Here is a 15,799-nt window from a genome sequence, read left to right as displayed (position 1 = left end):
ATGGATGACATCCAAAAATAAATGATAGGTAGGATGGTCGTTCTGTTAAAGCTTAATTTGTAGTTTTCATCCTCTATTTTCAGGATAGAGGGTGAGATAGATAAGCTGTTGAGAACGCTCTTTTCCATCCACTGTAAGGGCAAACAGTTACTTCTGGGCCAACTCAGGGCAAACAGCTGTTCTGTTCTGTTCTAGCTTCATCTGCCAGTAAATGTGACATGTAATCACTACTTACTTTGGAAGAATGTACTGCAACCGTGTCAAGGAACATAAGAAATCGCCGTTAAATGATAAAAAAACTGATCATTCCAAGAACTACATAAATAAACTCGACAAACACCTATCTTAGTTAACCTCGATATAGAGTAACATTGTCTATTGGATACTTGGACGCCATCATATTACAGTCTAAAAAAACCTATGCTCTGCTGTCTGCTCCATGTGTGAAACTGGGGCAAGAACCCTATGTAAGATTTTGCACTTGTTACCCTGCTAACAAACTCATATATCATCCACCCCACCATGCCCAATCTCACCCGAAAAACCCTCCACAGCTTCTCCTTGATTTGGAACTAGAAAGAATTTGCAGAAGGCCAAAGAAAACAAGTGACCAGATGATCCTCAGCTACACCGAGATGGCAGAAACTCCGATGCCATCATCATCACAGCTCTGAAAACAAAGCTGGGTTTCAGATTTCAGTCTTCAGAGAGATCAGCCGAGCCTGTTCTGTGTGCTGTCTGTGTGCAGTGTTGCTAGTGCTGCTCCGATTCATCGGCAGTCCAGTATGTCTTGACCGCCATGAGGACCTTCTCTGGGTTGAAGGGCCCGTCCTCATGGTCCATGATGCGGCTCTCCCACCGCATCCGCTTCGCGATCGCCTGGACCTTGGTGAGGACGTCGACCGTGTCGCGGATGATCGCCGTGCCCTCGGGCCTTAGGATCCTGTCCATCTCTAAGAGGATGCTGGTTATGTCACACCTGCAGAGTTGAAGAAATGTGCATCAGTAAACAGGCTACCAGCCAACAATGTGGTTTGCAGTTTTGCACATTCTGATTGCCCCACCACCAATGCAGACATTGTTGCTGGCATGGGATCATGTGTAAGCACAACAAGCATGAGCACTGGTAGAAATATCAGTGACTTGCTTTCAAAATTGTACTCCCTCCATATTTTTATGTATGACACCGTTGACTATTAGGATTATGTTTGACTCTTCGTCTTATTCAAAATTTATATCCAAATATGCAAAATTATAATGCATACTTAAAGTTCCTATAATAATAAATCATATTATAATAAAATAATTAATAATTATATAATTTTTTTGAATGAGACGAATGGTCAAACATGGACTTAAAAGTCAACGGCGTCATATAAAAAAAATATGGAGGGAGTATAAAGGTTAGCGGCTTTGCAGGCATAATGAAGAGTAGTACTGTACAGGCCATGCACATCGTGGCAATGATCTAACGAGGACTAAAAGGACTATCATGCCATTGGTTTTCATTTACTACCGGCCAGTGCACAATGTCTCCATCTTTTGGTGTACAGTTGAAAATTCATTATATGGTACTCACAGCTGTGTAGCTTAAGGCTTAAGCTATACTCATTCTATATGAATTCATGTAGAAAATGATGGCGAATTGCCATTGGAAATATCTTCCAAAATTAATTTGGTAAAAAGAAAAAATGAGTCTTCTGAATCAGAGAACAGACTAAGGACAAGACAGGTGCATCCTTTAAGGGCTAACCTAAAATCAACATACTTGGGAAGATGTTCAGTGAAATGCACAACTAAACGGTGATAGCTTGAACATGGTTAAGCAGAAGTAAGAGCTAAAAGAAATGATATATAGTATAAAACATTTGTCACCTGTCCTGATAAATGCTAAACAAATTGTCAGCATGCAGGAGGTCATATGTTCTTGGATACGTCGAGAAAGCTTCACACCAGTCCTGGTACGTGCCAATGAATCCCCGCTCATAAATTGCTCCAAGGGTGTCCCGGTCTGAATTTACAGGGACGACATTCATCACCCACACAGGATACTTGACTAAAGTAGCAGCGAACCCGCCCAAATTCGCGTTCATGTCCATCACATTTCTGTATCTCCCCTCGGCTATGGGTAGGGTGCGCTTGTAGTATGCCACCCTCTTTTCCCACAGCTTCTTGTCCTCCTCAAATTTCTTCGCGTCAATTCCTGGAATCATACCCCTCCTCACCCTTGGAGGGACTGCAAATGCCCTTTGTGGCCATCTATCCACCGCTCCACCTGCGATCTCTCCCTGGTTGCTTACTTCAGGCAATGGAGTAACACATGCTTCCATCTTCTTGTACCTACACACATGAAGAAGCAGCCAATTCAGCAGCAGACAGCTAGATGATTTGCCAGATAATCTTGTTGATGCAGTGATTCCATACCAGGCAGCATCAGGATTATCACTCTTGCAGATATGGGGTGTCTTGTACTTCTTCTTGATGTTGGCACACTCAAGGTGGTTCTTAGGCTTTTGCCAGATGGAGAGATCACCCTTCTCAACCACCTTGTTCCAGCAAAGGCTCCTCGCCACATCCTCGATCTGGTCTTGCTCTTGCTTGAGGTCTTCCTTGGTCCTCTCCCATCCCTTGTAGTGTGTCTTCCAATTGATCGGAGGACCCGAGTGGATCCAGTATCCCCCAGGCCTTAGAATTCTGTCAACTTCAGCTAGGTACAGTCCATCTATGGAAAATTTCAAAACATCAACACACTTAGTCAATAAATTTTTACCTAAGAACAGCATGAAAACATGATACACATAGAAACTAATTTGATCCTAGACAAGTGCTCACCAAACTCTTGCCATGGAATCAAGCAGCGCGAACAATGCGCCATATCGAATGCCCTAGACGGGTAAGGTAGCCGCTGCTTTCCCATCACGCCGATGATGGCCGGCACACCTCGCTCCAGCGCGAATTGCACCTGAGCTTCATGGGTGTCCCTCGGTGCAAACGACATTGCAAGGATGTTCCTCTTCAGCAGGTAAGCACCCCAGCTAGCAACCTGAAAACAAGACGCAAAAGCATGAGCACATTGTTACAAAATCAAGAAACCTGAGCTAGATGTTCTGATCTTCTCCCCCGTACCCCGCAACCCGTGTCGATCGCAGTCCTGATCCTGCCGTCCGACAACGAGATGAGCTTGCCAATGTCGTCGATGTAGGCGTCCGCGCCGCGCGGGAACATGGTGCCGCCACCGGGGAACCGGAACCGTTCGCCGTCGACCTGGATCCAGTTCTGCACGGCCTTCTCGATGCTGAGCTCCTTGTGGGGAATGTTGTTGAACCAGGCGTAGTCCCGGCTCTGCGGCCACTTGAACGGCGTCCTGTACTTGGGCGGCGCCGGGACGAGGCACCGGATCTCCTCGTCCTTGCCGGGGCAGTGCCGCTCCCGGTACACCAGCATCGCCCGCTCGAACCGCCGGCCTCGCGTCCGGTCCTCGCACGGCGTGTACTCGCTGAAGTTCATCGGGCACGCCGGGAACGGCTGCACCGCCGCCCCGGCGTCCGAGTCGTCGAGGCTGAGCTGGTGGTGCGCCTCGAAGTCGAGCGACTCCTGCGAGGCCGACCCGAACGACGGCACGGCGGAGGAGGAGGACGCCGCCGGGTCGCAGCCGACCTTGGTGATCGCCGAGCTCGCCGCCGGCTTCGGCAGCGTGGTGTTCTGCCACGCGCCGAGGACGTAGAAGGCGACGCAGAGCGCGCTCACCACCAGGATGTAGGTGAGCCGCTGCTTCCTGGATTCTTGCAGCTGCTGAGCTTTAGGGGAGGCAGGATACTCTTTCGCCATGGCTCCTGCAAGATTTCAAGAACTCGTCAGCTAGGAGCTTTGCTGAATGCAGAAAAAAAAAAGGCACTAAATTGAAGAACTTGGGCTACAACTACTTGATCTGAGCCGCAAAGCTGAATTGACGGATGAATTTGAGTTGTATTATTGATTTACAACAATTCGAAATTCCTCGTGTTATGTACTGTGGCACACTAATTGTCGCACCAATCTTAGTACTTGCGAAGATCACATGGCAATAAATTTCCGATTACAAATTTGAAAATGGGGGTAAAAACTACAGATCATTTTAAAATTCAGGATATGGAAGGGATCTACTGAGCAAAATTGTTTAATCTGACCACTGACAACATCAGGAAACATACACCTGACTGTTTGTTTGTCCTAAATTTATTAAGCTGAAGCAGTTGAAACCAAACCCAAGAGAGGCCAAGACCATGGTGAACAATGAACAGATAGCATTTAACCAAGCAGGAGGGGCAAAATACCACTAATAAATCGTAGATCACGAAATAATTCTAAAAGAACACTTTGCCTCACTCAAGAGGAGAAAAACTACACTTCTTCGCTTATTGCTGAAGGCTTGTGCTTCACCAAAATCAGCAGCAAGATTTATGCTTGCTGCTGAAGGCAAAGAAAGGGGATAGGATAAAAGGCAAAGAAGCTAAAGAGTAAATATTCTAGGCAAAAGGCAAAGTGGAAGCAACAAGATGGTGGCAGCAGCTAAGCACCAGGCCACAGAAATCCAGAAACCTCACAGCAATGGCAGGCAAGCCACATGAATGCCACCCAGTGGCATCACTTCCATTCCATCCCCTAATGGCAGTGGATCCAACTCACCGACACCACCATTAACACCACTCCAAGAAAACACTAAACAGCAAGAAACCAAGCTGAAAAGAAAAAACCAAACCTTTCAAGAAGCCAGCTCAGGAAGAAGCACTCCCAAGGACGAGAGGAAGCAAGCAGGCAGCGATGGAGAGAACCCCTCCTCCTCCTGTTCCTCCTGGTTCAGAGGCTCTGCCTATTTATGCGAGCCGTGGAGCCTGGACTACTACCTAGCAAATGGACAACGGTGAGTGAGTGAGGCAGCCACTGAGCCAGTGGTGGTGGAAATGGAGTGGAGTGATGCCGAACACGGTCACATGTCAGCAGCAGCTTCATCTCCCAGCTAACCCGACCCCCTTTCATAAATAAAGGAGGAGTGCGTGTGAATGGGGCCATGGTGGTGGCCATACACCCGCGGTGGCAGAAAGATCACGCCGACACGGGATTAAAAAATAGGGTGGAGTTGGGCAGGGAAAAGAGGGGCGCAGGAGCACCACCACCAAAGCTGGCTAGGGTTCTTGGATCGACCTCCTGTTTCTTGGCTCACGTGGTAATGGCACACCGGTACGGTGGCACTGGACCAAAATGTCCAGATGACCATTGTGCAATGGGCTATGGAGTGATTGAAACAAGAGACTAAACTCTCATCGGTTCTTTGATATTTATTAAAAATAGTAAACGTAGACTATAAATAAAACGTATCTATAAACTTGGACTAATTCGCGAGATGAATCTATTGAGCTTAATTACTCCATAATTATCCTATGTGATGCTACAGTAAATATATACTAATTATAGATTATTTAGACTTAAAAAATATTGTCACGCAAATTAGCTCATATTTCTGTAATTAGTTTTATAATTAGTCTATGTTCAATATTTATAATAAGTGTCTAAATATCCGATGTGATATGGGGCTAACAAGTTTAGCCCTATCTAAACACCCCTGTAGTGGCCTAGTGGATTAATTATCTTTGGTCTCCATGCAATTAGGCATCTCGCACCGAGTGTGGCGTGCTTTGACCATGCCTGGCGGTTTTGCTGAATGTTTTTCAGGCTTGTTGGTTTCTAAACCATCCTGGACATCTGAAAACTCTGAAGAGTCTAACCTTCAGTTGTGGATTATTTTTACTTTTAGCTCTTGGGAAACACGGATCAATCGTGTTCCATTCTTGTGCCAAGCTTCGCTTTCAAGATGTAACAGGCTAACAGCTGGGAGTGTGTGATCCTAAAAGCAAATCAATACCACTGTAGAGAAAGATCAAAATTTAAAAGTGCCTTGGTTCTTTGTACTTTATTTTGCTTTCTCTTCAACAATTTACTTCTAAAAGCTTTTAACCAGTAGTGAGAACCATTCCAGGTATTACAAAACTGTCCAGGTCATAAAAAGCTAAAGCATGACAATTTGAAGGAAAAAACGGGGAATTTCCGGCAATCAACTTTACAACATCTGCACAGGATCAAGATCGAAAATGAATATTCTCAAGCCACATATTTTTGCCAGAACAGGGATAATTTGTCTACTTTAGAATCACAAATGACAGATAATAGTAAATATCAATAAACAAGCAACAAGATACATAAACCATACTACATCCCCAAGATTGAAAACGACAACGCCACAAGAATCATCAGCAAAGGAGAATTCATACCCAAGAATTTGAATTACCTTCACAATGCAGGTCCTAGATCCTCCTCCCTGCGACCTAAGCAATTTCGCTCTGCCCCCCACCCTCGCCGGCGATCGCCGATTCGATCATCGATCTGGGCAGCTTTGCCCGGCCATGCCCATGATGGTTGTTGTTTGCAGTAGAATCACAGGGTTAGAAGAAAAAAAATAACCAAAAGGCACAACTTTTTAGCTATTCCTTTTCTTTTATCCTGCATCTGCATGGAGTGGACAGGATTTGGTCAAATGGTGAAACGGCATCCACACACAAGAGGGAGAGATTGTCGGCCCTCCATTTGCTTAATTCCTTCCCTGCAATTTTTTTTTTTTGCTTTTCCTTTTGGACTTAAAAATGAACATTAACACTGGATTGGAAAGATGCTTGTGTTCATGATGCAGTGTGATGCAGGAGGTGATGGAGTAGTGTCGGTGCAATGAAATGCATGGACCACAAGCACATATACCAGGAATCTCTATGTCATTGTCATCCTAGTTATTTGTATGATGGTATATTTGCATATGATTTTTATTTCCTTGGGTGAAAGAGATATCTTTGCAGGTGATATTGGTTCATCTCTCAAGTATATTATCACCAGTTTTTATTACAGAAGAGCAAGTTTACATTGATCACTATTGGTAATAGAATCAATCTATCCAATGTCTCGTTTCAAAAAAAAAAACTATATGATAGGCATTTGCAAGAATTCCTAAGAAAAAACTAAATGGGATCATAGGGAACTCAAATCATCCAAATTTGATTGAAATTCTTGAAAAAAAACATGCTATTTTTGGATCAAGAGCAACAAAACAACAGCAAAACGAAATAATTTGTGGAAAAAAGGTTAAATGACATGTTTACAGACAAAATAATTTGTGAATAAAATTTTATATAAGTATTCTTAGTGATAAAAAGATAATATAAAAAATAAATTTTGGTGAAAAACCCTAAAATCAGCTCACAGTTTTTTTAATTTAATTTTTGTCTTATAACCCTAAAAATCATAAGCATGGGCATGGGCATAAACGAAAAGATGAAGTGAAGTTAAACAGAAAAGATTTGAATGCCACCGGAAGAATCTCTACGAAAGGAATGCCATCTTCCTCCTTTCCACCGAATCCCGCATCGGGGCTCTAGGGTTTCATCAAATCCATCAACTGGACCCCCTCCTCCCCCCTCACGCAATCGCCACAAACGCAAAGCGAAAATTACCACTGATTCCAGCCATGGATTGATCATGGATCCACTCACCTCAAGGATCAAGCAGCGCTCGAAGACGATCCACGCAACCTCACGGGAGAGAGAAGATGCATCCTACGATTTCTCTCAAATTCTCAATCCGTTCTTTTGAATTTCGATGAAGAACAAGTAAACTTACTCATCTCTTAGATGAAGGGAAAAAAAAAAAGCTCGGGTGCCGCCATTAATGGGCTGGGCCGACGAAATCCCAAATCCTCGAACTGCTCTAGGCCCACGAGGCGATCCGCGAGCGTCTCTGCTCGGCGTCGCGTGAGGTGGAGAGGCGCGGCCGCCGCCACCGCCAGCGCCGACGCCGGCGGCCGCCGCGCGATGTCGCTGCTGCCGGCGCGGCTGCTGCTCGCGCGGGGAAAGACGACGGCGGCGCAGCACGTGGCGGCGCGGCACCTCGACCACACCTTCGAGAAGCTCACGGCGGCGCACCTCCCGCTCGTCGCGGCGGCGCCGCTGGTGGACGCGCTGCGGGCGTCGCCCGAGCCGCTCGCGCTCCCGGGCCTCGCCCGGCGCCTCCCGCTCCGCCTCCACCGCCGCGGGGCGCTGCACTTCCTCCGCCTCTTCCCGCGCGTGTTCGACCTCCGCGCCCCGCTCCCGCTCTCCCTCTCGCTCACCGCGCCCGCCGCCGAGCTCCTCGCCGTCGCGTCCTCCCCCGCGGCGGCAGCCCGCACCCTCCACCGCCTCCTCGCGATGTCCGCCTCCCGATCCCTCCCACTCCGCGCCGTCTTCCGGGTCTGGCGGGAGCTCGCTCTCCCCGACGATTTCGAGGACTCCGTCGTCGCCGGCCACCCCCACCTGTTCCACCTCGCCCCCAACCCCGCCGAGCCCAACACCCACATCCTGCACCTCGTCGCCGATCCGGAGACCGAGGAGTTCACTCCGGCGGTCGAGAAAGCCCGGCCGGAGAAACACGCCTTCAAGCTGCAGTTCCCGCCGGGATTCAGGCTGACCAAGGAGTACCGGAAGAAAGTGAAGGAGTGGCAGCAGCTACCATACATTGGGCCATACGAGGTATCAGTCCGGAAGACTGTGGGAAGCAAGAAGGTGTCGAAGATGGCGAGGAAGAAGATGGAGAAGAGGGCAGTGGGGATCGCGCACGAGTTCCTCAGCCTGACCGTGGAGAAAATGGTGGAGGTGGAGAAATTCAGCCAGTTCAGGAAATGGTTTGGGATCGAGGTCAATGTCCGTGATGTGTTCTTGGATCACCCTGGGATATTCTACCTCTCGGCGAAGGGAAAGCGCCACACGGTGTTCTTGCGCGAGGCGTATGATCGTGGCAAGCTCATCGAGCCGAACGATGTGTCGGAGGCAAGGAGGAAGCTTGTTGAGCTCATGCTCCTCCGGCGTCGCGGGCTTGGGAATGCCAATTCAAATGCTAACATGGCTTCATGTGCCAGTGCTTCTGATGCCAGTGGGGAGGAAACAAGTGATCTACAGGAGCAAGAGATTTGATAGTTTGAAGCTGGAGGAGAAAGCAGTTGTGGATTTCATGGACAATCTTGTCTACCATAACCTGTTCAAGAGGTGCTTGGACTACCTTGAATGGTGTTTCATATTCATGTGCAGGGAATTTTGCATGCCATCCATTAACCAGATGAAGGATATTGGTTTTTATTTGAGGGGTTTATGCTCACTGTTTGGCATGATCTGTCAATGCAATGCTCTGGATTGAGTATAGTTCTGAGCCTTCTGGACTTCCAGTTGATGCTCACAACTGGAAAGGTGTGAACCTTAACTTATCTGGTTGGTAATTCAGATTTGAAGTTTAGTGGCAGTTGTATGTCCATAATGTCTTTTTTCCAGTATAGCAAGTTGCTTCGGCGTTTTGGAACACTATGCCTAAGCATTAACCATAGGTCCATAACACAGAATATTTTTGTTGGAACACTACCCTTTTATCTTTTAGTTCATTTTCCTTAGAAAATGTGCTACATTTAGTTCTTCTGTTCTCGTTAGCTTAAAAGTTTCATGCTGTTAAACCAGTTCCACGCTTGCACTATAGCCTTCTTGGTACTGACGGTATTGAGTAGACAAAGATAGCATTTGGCTTATTTTTTCTTATTGAGTATTGGCCTTCGAGCTTGATGAGTTTCAATCAACATTTCTACAGATACTAACATGAAAAATTATCATATAGCAGGTCTACATTTACACCGGAGCGAAAGCAAAGAATCAAAGAAGCAAACAGGGAGAAACCTGCCTATGTCAAACTACGTTAAATATATCACGGTGATTATACACATTCCTATTTCTTCTTCTAATATCTTAGTAGCTAAGTACATATACAGACACCAACATGACTGCAGAATTACAGTGGATTATGGATGTTTAGAAGTGAAACTCTTGTCTGCAGCAACCTCCTGAACACCTTCTCGCTGCCACTCTCCATCTCACCAATGCATTCCTCCAGCTCCTCCAACCTCTCCAATGCCGGCGCCGGCGCCATCTCCGGCGACGCCGCCTTCTTGGCCGCCCGCGTCACGCCTAGCCTTGCCAGCCACTTGTTCGATGGCACCGTCTGCACCATTGCCGGCACGTCTCGCGACATTGCCACGCACCGCAGGAAGATGGCCTCCGACGCCGCCGCGGTGACCGCGGCAGCCTCCGCCACGATGCCGGTCACCTCGCCGTCGGTGTCAACCGCTGGCCTCGACGCCGCCGCCGCCGCCACCGGGCTGTGCTTCAGTGCGCGTCGCATCGCGGCGGCGAGGCGGCGCAGCTGCCTCTCCGTCCGCCTGTGCGCGTGGAGCGCCGCTGCGACCATCGCACCGTCGCCGCGCCGGGCGCCGGCGCGCAGCTCCCCTGCGCTCTGCCTGAGCGCCAGCAGCGCCGCTTCGAACGTGCCGTAGGCGTCGGCGAGCACGAGGAACCCGTCGAGCGCCCGCTCGCAGTCCGCGGCCGCGCGGTGGACGGCCGCCGCCGCCTGCGGAAGCTCAAGGAGCTCGCCGAGCGCCGCCAGGACGTCCTCCACGAGCGCCACCCCGGAGCACCGCCCGTCGCCGTCAACAACACTCCCCGCCGCCGCCGCCGACCACGACCTCAGCGCGCGGATGCCGCCGTCGAGCCGCGCCAGGACCGGGTGCGAGTGCTCCCGCGGCAAGCTCGCCGACCTCGCCGCCGCCGCCGGCCTGATCGTTAGCTGCATTCCGATCATCGAGTTCACTGCTGCCTCCACCACCGGATCACTCGATCAGGTAGGTTGCCGAATGGTTCTTGATTTGATTGCGTGCGTGATGAGAAGAACGGCGCGCGGGGGTTTTTATACGGGACGGCGCGGGTGGCGGGAGCAGGTGGTATTGCACGTTGAAAAAGAGAGAAAATCGATGGCTTTCCGTGCGTTGGATAAGGGCTTTGCGCGCTTTGGAGTTGGTGCGGCGCCACGGCGGGCGAGCTGCTGTTTTGGCATGACCGCAAAACTGCTAATCTGCCTTTACTGCTAGTGCTTATTACTGTTTATTAGTAGTATTCAGCACTGTGTTGAGTAGTTGACAGTGCTGAGTTTACTTTTGAACAGCTCTGCCTGCCTAATGGATACGGACAAAATCTGCACAGTGATTTGAGTACAAGGTGTAGGTGATCCGGGAACTTTCACTCTAACCGAGTCAGCTTCGTCTATTTTTTTTATGTTAATAGGTCAAAATTTAAAATTTTAATTTTAAATTTAAAGTTGATTTTGGTTTTTTTACCTAAGTTTTTTTCAGTCTTGACTTCGCTGAGAATAGGTATATAATTTATTATTTATAAATTATCTTTTATTTATAAATATGTTATTTAGTTTTTTTATACGAAACACCCAAACAATCACCTGCCTTGCGTGGCACTGTGAGGCTATGCCTAACAGTGGCTTATGGCTATAATTTGCTGTAGCTGATATGTTTGTGGGAACCGTGATGTTGTGGGGCTTGCGTCTTAGGGGGATAATCACGCTCTCTGTAAGATGTAATAATCACGTGAATTTGTTTTTTGTCTATCTGAGACCACATAGATTGAAAAGGTTATGACCTACTGATGATCTCGTGAGATAAGACCACTAGTTGATGTTCGCTGTGTTAAGAATGCCGTGAGATGGTTCCCAATCCTTGTACACTACAGGATCAAAACAACCCTTGAGCGGTATCTTCGGTTTTCTTAAAATTCGGTGATAAACTGATAAACTTTGTCAAAAAAATTTAAAATTCAACTTGGTTTTCAACTTGATCGAAAAAAAATAAATGGTTTATGTTTTCGAGTTGGACCGGTTTTTGTCAGGGTTATGAACCCTTTCTCGTGGTGGCTGGCTTAACTCTTCTCTCATTTTTTAGGACGCATCTTCTAATCCCTCGAGAGTGCATCTAATTTTCTTAATTTAAGGCAAATATTTACATGAGTAATTTTTTTTAAGAAAATGAAGTGTCGATACTCGATAGTATATAAATCTACCATCTCACAGAATGGGTTACAATCCATTATCTATGCCAGCTTATTAATACTAGAATACGTATGCAGTATGCTGCATGGTCGAATTAATCTTTTTTTCCCCTGTTCAAACCAAACTTAGATTTATTTTTTTTCGGAATGGTAGTTGGTAGTAGTATTGTTCTCCATGTTGTCACATTTTATAAGATATTAAGAATACCATGGCAGCTGTGTACTTCGTTCCGTTCTCTCCGGTTTGTCAGGTCCGCTGTTTTCTCTTCAGCCAAAAACCTCCCAGGTTTCAGAGACGAGCCACAAAGCCAGACTCTGATTGGAGCTTATCTTTAAGCTCAAAGTGCTCAGCTACAAAAGGCAATGACTCTTAGGCCGGTCTAATCATCTTCACGCATATAAATATCAATCGCATCCACTGCTCAGCTACAAAAGGTAATGACTCTTCAGGACAGTCTAATCATCTTCACATATAGAAATATCAATCGCGTCCACCTTGTGTTCTAGAAAAAGGGCTGATGAAAGATCGAAATCCGACCAAACACTGGCACATTGATCATGGCGATGATGGTTCAGTGCACCTGTTTTCAAGTGCTCCTCTGTGTGCTACTATCGTGGTGCCAGCAATGGCGACGGCACGAGGTAGACGACGACATCACTGTAGCCACTAACCGAAAGTATCAGACACTAATCCTGTCGTGTGTACGCCCAAAGATGCAGACAATAGGCACAGCAATGCTTCGGCCCGTCACGTCCTGCTCCAAACGAGTCTCAGTGCTAGCAAGTACTCCATTCGGAACAAAATATATTGTCGTTTGTAACTTATATTCCTACACAAAAGAGTCTTAAACACGACTATAATTACCCATTTCTGTAGAGCTAAACAAGAGGAATATCAACTATAACTATAAGTTGTCTATCAGTCTTATTTTCATGCTTACTTATATAAATATGTCGTTTGATTTTTTCGAGCAAAAGGCCCAAAGATAAGGACCGAAGATTTATCACACGATAAAGCTTATGTCAAACCAACACTAACACTAGCACCGATTATTAGAATACAGACATGTAATGGGGTGAGGGGGCTCAAGTCTCCATTACCCGCTAGATCTTCACGATATGGAGAAAGGAGAGGGGAAATTGGAGGGGAGGATGAAGGAGAGGGGAGCGAGCTATCAGCCCCCTTCCAGCTACATTATGGATCCGTGCCTGCGTTAGAAGCACAGGAAGAGATGCAGAGAGCTGATCCAAGTATCAAGCAAGGGCAACTCTTCGGTGTATTTTACTATTAGTATTATACTACCAGTAAAAAACAGGTACTTTTTACTTAGTTAATTACTTGATTAGTAGGGTTTTACAATTTTGTTTTTTATAAAGATCACAATAAAAAGGACGATATTATTCTTTCAAATTTTCAATACACCTAATTTTGTTGGTAGTATAATCTAATTACAGTCATTCGATAAAAATAGATCAACGGTATGAATTAAATTCCACAGCCAGTAAAATACACCGGAGTCAGCTCTATCAAACAATGGCTTAGCCTCCCCCATTGCTTCAAATTTCACACACTGTTGGCTCGTCTGCACTAGTTTGGCTCCAGCAAGTGTTCGATGATGATAAGCGGTAGCTTATGACGCTGATAAGATTGGGCGCTCTAAGTACCAAGGTCTCTTTCGTTCTGCATACTCCAGAAAACAAAAATGCTTATTAATCAGAACGCAATTCTGCTTTCCAATAGCCATCTTTGGTTGCCAGGTGCTACCGATTACAAAATACTTGACGTTAAGCAAAAGGTGGGTTTAGTCTTGATGTGCTGTGCAACTTAGATTAACATACATAACTCTTTTGTTTCTGTTTATGTTCGTAAAAGTGGTGTCAAACGTTTGACATGAGGACCTAAATTCTTATGTACGACAGGTCCTATCACAATTCCGGAGTTCATAGTACTCATATTTTAGGTTATGTTTATGCTGGTAAAAGCTAAATTTTGATTTTAAAATTTAAATTTAAAGCTTATTTTAGGGTTTTTTAATGATCGTTTATTGCCTTAGCAACGAGACAAATAAAGATCAAGGTATGACACGGCAAAACTCAGAATTTTCACTTGTTTCTTTCTCTAAAATTCTACGTATACTTAGTTTCAGTTTTTATTAAAATTAAATTTAAACTTGCATGTTCGTATATGTTCGTATAGTGATATACATATTACTCTATTTTGTTAAATATTTTATATTTTTTATAACTATTTAGATTTGTGCTAAAAAAATATTTCCCGATTCCGAACTGCATGGAGTAACAGAGATGCAGAATTACACGGGGTTATGGATGTTAAGAAGAGAAACTCTAGTCTGCAACAGCCTCCTGAACACCTTCTCGCTCTCGCTCTCCAGCTCACCAATGCATTCCTCCAGCCTCTCCAACGCCGCCGCCGCCGTCGCCGTCGCGGCGCACGTCTCCGGCGACACCTTCTTGGCCGCCGGCACGACGCGCAGCCTCGACAGCCAGTACTTGTTCGATGAAGGAGGCGCCGTCTTGGCCATCGACGACGTGCCGGGCGACATCGCGGCGCACCCCAGGAAGATGGCCTCCGACGCCGCCGCGGTGGCCGCGGCCGCCTCCGCCACCGCGTCGCCCACGCCGTCGCCCTCGCCCGTCGCGTCCGCGGCCGGCCTCGAGGCGCGCCGCATCGTCCCCGCGAGGCGGCACAGCTCCTTCTCCGTCCGCCTGCGGGCGCGGAGCGACGCGGCGACCGTGGCGCCGTCCCCGCGCCGGGCGCCGCCGCGGGCCCCGGCCACGCTCTCCCCGAGCGCCAGCAGCGCCGACTCGAACGTGCCGTAGGCGTCGGCGAGCACGAGGAACCCGTCGAGCGCCCCGTCGCACGCGCCGCCGTGCCGGAGCGCCGCCACGGCCTGCGGCAGCTCGAGAACCTCGCCGAGCGCGGCGAGCACGGCCTCCACGAGCTTAAGCCCCGGTCCCGCATCCACCGCACCGCCTCCGCCGGCCGACGACGACCACGACCTGAGCTCCCTCACCGCGCCGTCGAGCCTCACGAGGGCAGGGCGGCACTGGCACGTCGACGGCGACGGGTGGCTCGCCGTCCGGGCGTGCGCCGCCTTCCTCACTGGGCTAAGTGTCAAATGCATCGTAGTTTTCTCACTTCCTCCGCGGTTTCGTGATGGAGACACAGTGTGTTTATACGCGCGAGTCGTGGCGAGTTGAAAAAGAAAATCACGGGATTTGACATGACAGCGTGGGTGTTCTTGCGGTTGGCAGCAAACGGCGCCGCGCTGCTGTTTCTTGGCATTCCGGCATGAGAACTCGGCCTGCGACTGGTGGTTTTATCACCGAGTTGACCCCCAGGATTCCAGTTGGAACAGCTCTGTGCTGCCTATAGCCTACTATTGTTTATTTTTTGTTTATTCCGGTGAAAAAGTAGGTGCAGCGTTGACATGATTGTCGACCTTTTTATTTAGGTGGGGTTTAGTTTGCAAAAACATCACATCAAGTTTTTATATAGGTTTGAAGTATTAAATGTAGTCTAATTATAAAACAAATTTTAGATTAATTTATCATTATCACATGTTGGTTACTATAATACTTATGGCTAATCACTTTCTAATTAGGCTCAAAAGATTCGTGTCAAGATTTCTTCCGTAACTGCGCAATTAGTTTTTTGGTTTATCTATGTTTAATGCTTTATTTAGGTGTCCAAAGATTTAATATGATGTTTTTGGAAAAAAAAAATTTAGGAACTAAACAAGGCCTTATATTTGGCACTTAATCTTATTTAAAAAAATTCATATAATTATTAACTTTTT

The 15,799-nt window shown here is 47.2% G+C and overlaps 4 protein-coding genes across 7 annotated transcripts; 1 reads left to right on the top strand and 3 right to left on the bottom strand.

The window, feature by feature from the left end:
* Positions 1-361: 361 nt before the first annotated feature.
* Positions 362-7,656, bottom strand: LOC102722527 (probable methyltransferase PMT18). 3 transcript variants are annotated; one of them, XM_015841880.2, is made up of 7 exons: positions 7,572-7,656; positions 6,323-6,540; positions 3,127-3,833; positions 2,833-3,043; positions 2,425-2,722; positions 1,876-2,340; positions 362-979 (listed from the first exon to the last, which is right to left on the bottom strand). In XM_015841880.2, exons 3-7 carry the CDS (start codon positions 3,826-3,828, stop codon positions 754-756), a joined length of 1,902 nt encoding a protein of 633 aa, XP_015697366.2. In that variant the 5' UTR covers positions 3,829-3,833; positions 6,323-6,540; positions 7,572-7,656; the 3' UTR covers positions 362-753. The 3 variants fall into 3 exon arrangements, with proteins under 3 accessions (XP_015697366.2, XP_006661944.2, XP_040383993.1); XM_006661881.3 differs by lacking the exons at positions 6,323-6,540; positions 7,572-7,656 and adding an exon at positions 4,739-4,958; XM_040528059.1 differs by lacking the exons at positions 6,323-6,540; positions 7,572-7,656 and adding an exon at positions 4,314-4,330.
* A 233-nt stretch (positions 7,657-7,889) lies between these two features.
* On the top strand, positions 7,890-9,798 carry LOC102712576 (protein ROOT PRIMORDIUM DEFECTIVE 1). 2 transcript variants are annotated; one of them, XM_015841735.2, is made up of 2 exons: positions 7,890-9,293; positions 9,712-9,798. In XM_015841735.2, exon 1 carries the CDS (start codon positions 7,890-7,892, stop codon positions 9,021-9,023), a length of 1,134 nt encoding a protein of 377 aa, XP_015697221.2. In that variant the 3' UTR covers positions 9,024-9,293; positions 9,712-9,798. The 2 variants fall into 2 exon arrangements, with proteins under 2 accessions (XP_015697221.2, XP_040383893.1); XM_040527959.1 differs by having other exon boundaries at positions 9,709-9,792.
* LOC121055478 lies at positions 9,795-10,725 on the bottom strand. Its single transcript, XM_040527960.1, has one exon. The coding sequence runs from the start codon at positions 10,723-10,725 to the stop codon at positions 9,880-9,882; it is 846 nt and encodes a 281-aa protein (XP_040383894.1). The 3' UTR covers positions 9,795-9,879.
* Positions 10,726-14,257: 3,532 nt separating this feature from the next.
* On the bottom strand, positions 14,258-15,196 carry LOC107305076. The gene has a single exon (XM_040528482.1). The coding sequence runs from the start codon at positions 15,122-15,124 to the stop codon at positions 14,291-14,293; it is 834 nt and encodes a 277-aa protein (XP_040384416.1). The 5' UTR covers positions 15,125-15,196; the 3' UTR covers positions 14,258-14,290.
* Between the last annotated feature and the right edge of the window lie 603 nt (positions 15,197-15,799).

The sequence above is a fragment of the Oryza brachyantha genome, chromosome 10 (assembly GCF_000231095.2).
Source record: "Oryza brachyantha chromosome 10, ObraRS2, whole genome shotgun sequence".
Lineage (NCBI taxonomy): Eukaryota > Viridiplantae > Streptophyta > Magnoliopsida > Poales > Poaceae > Oryza > Oryza brachyantha.
This window is presented reverse-complemented; position numbering and strand designations above follow the sequence as displayed.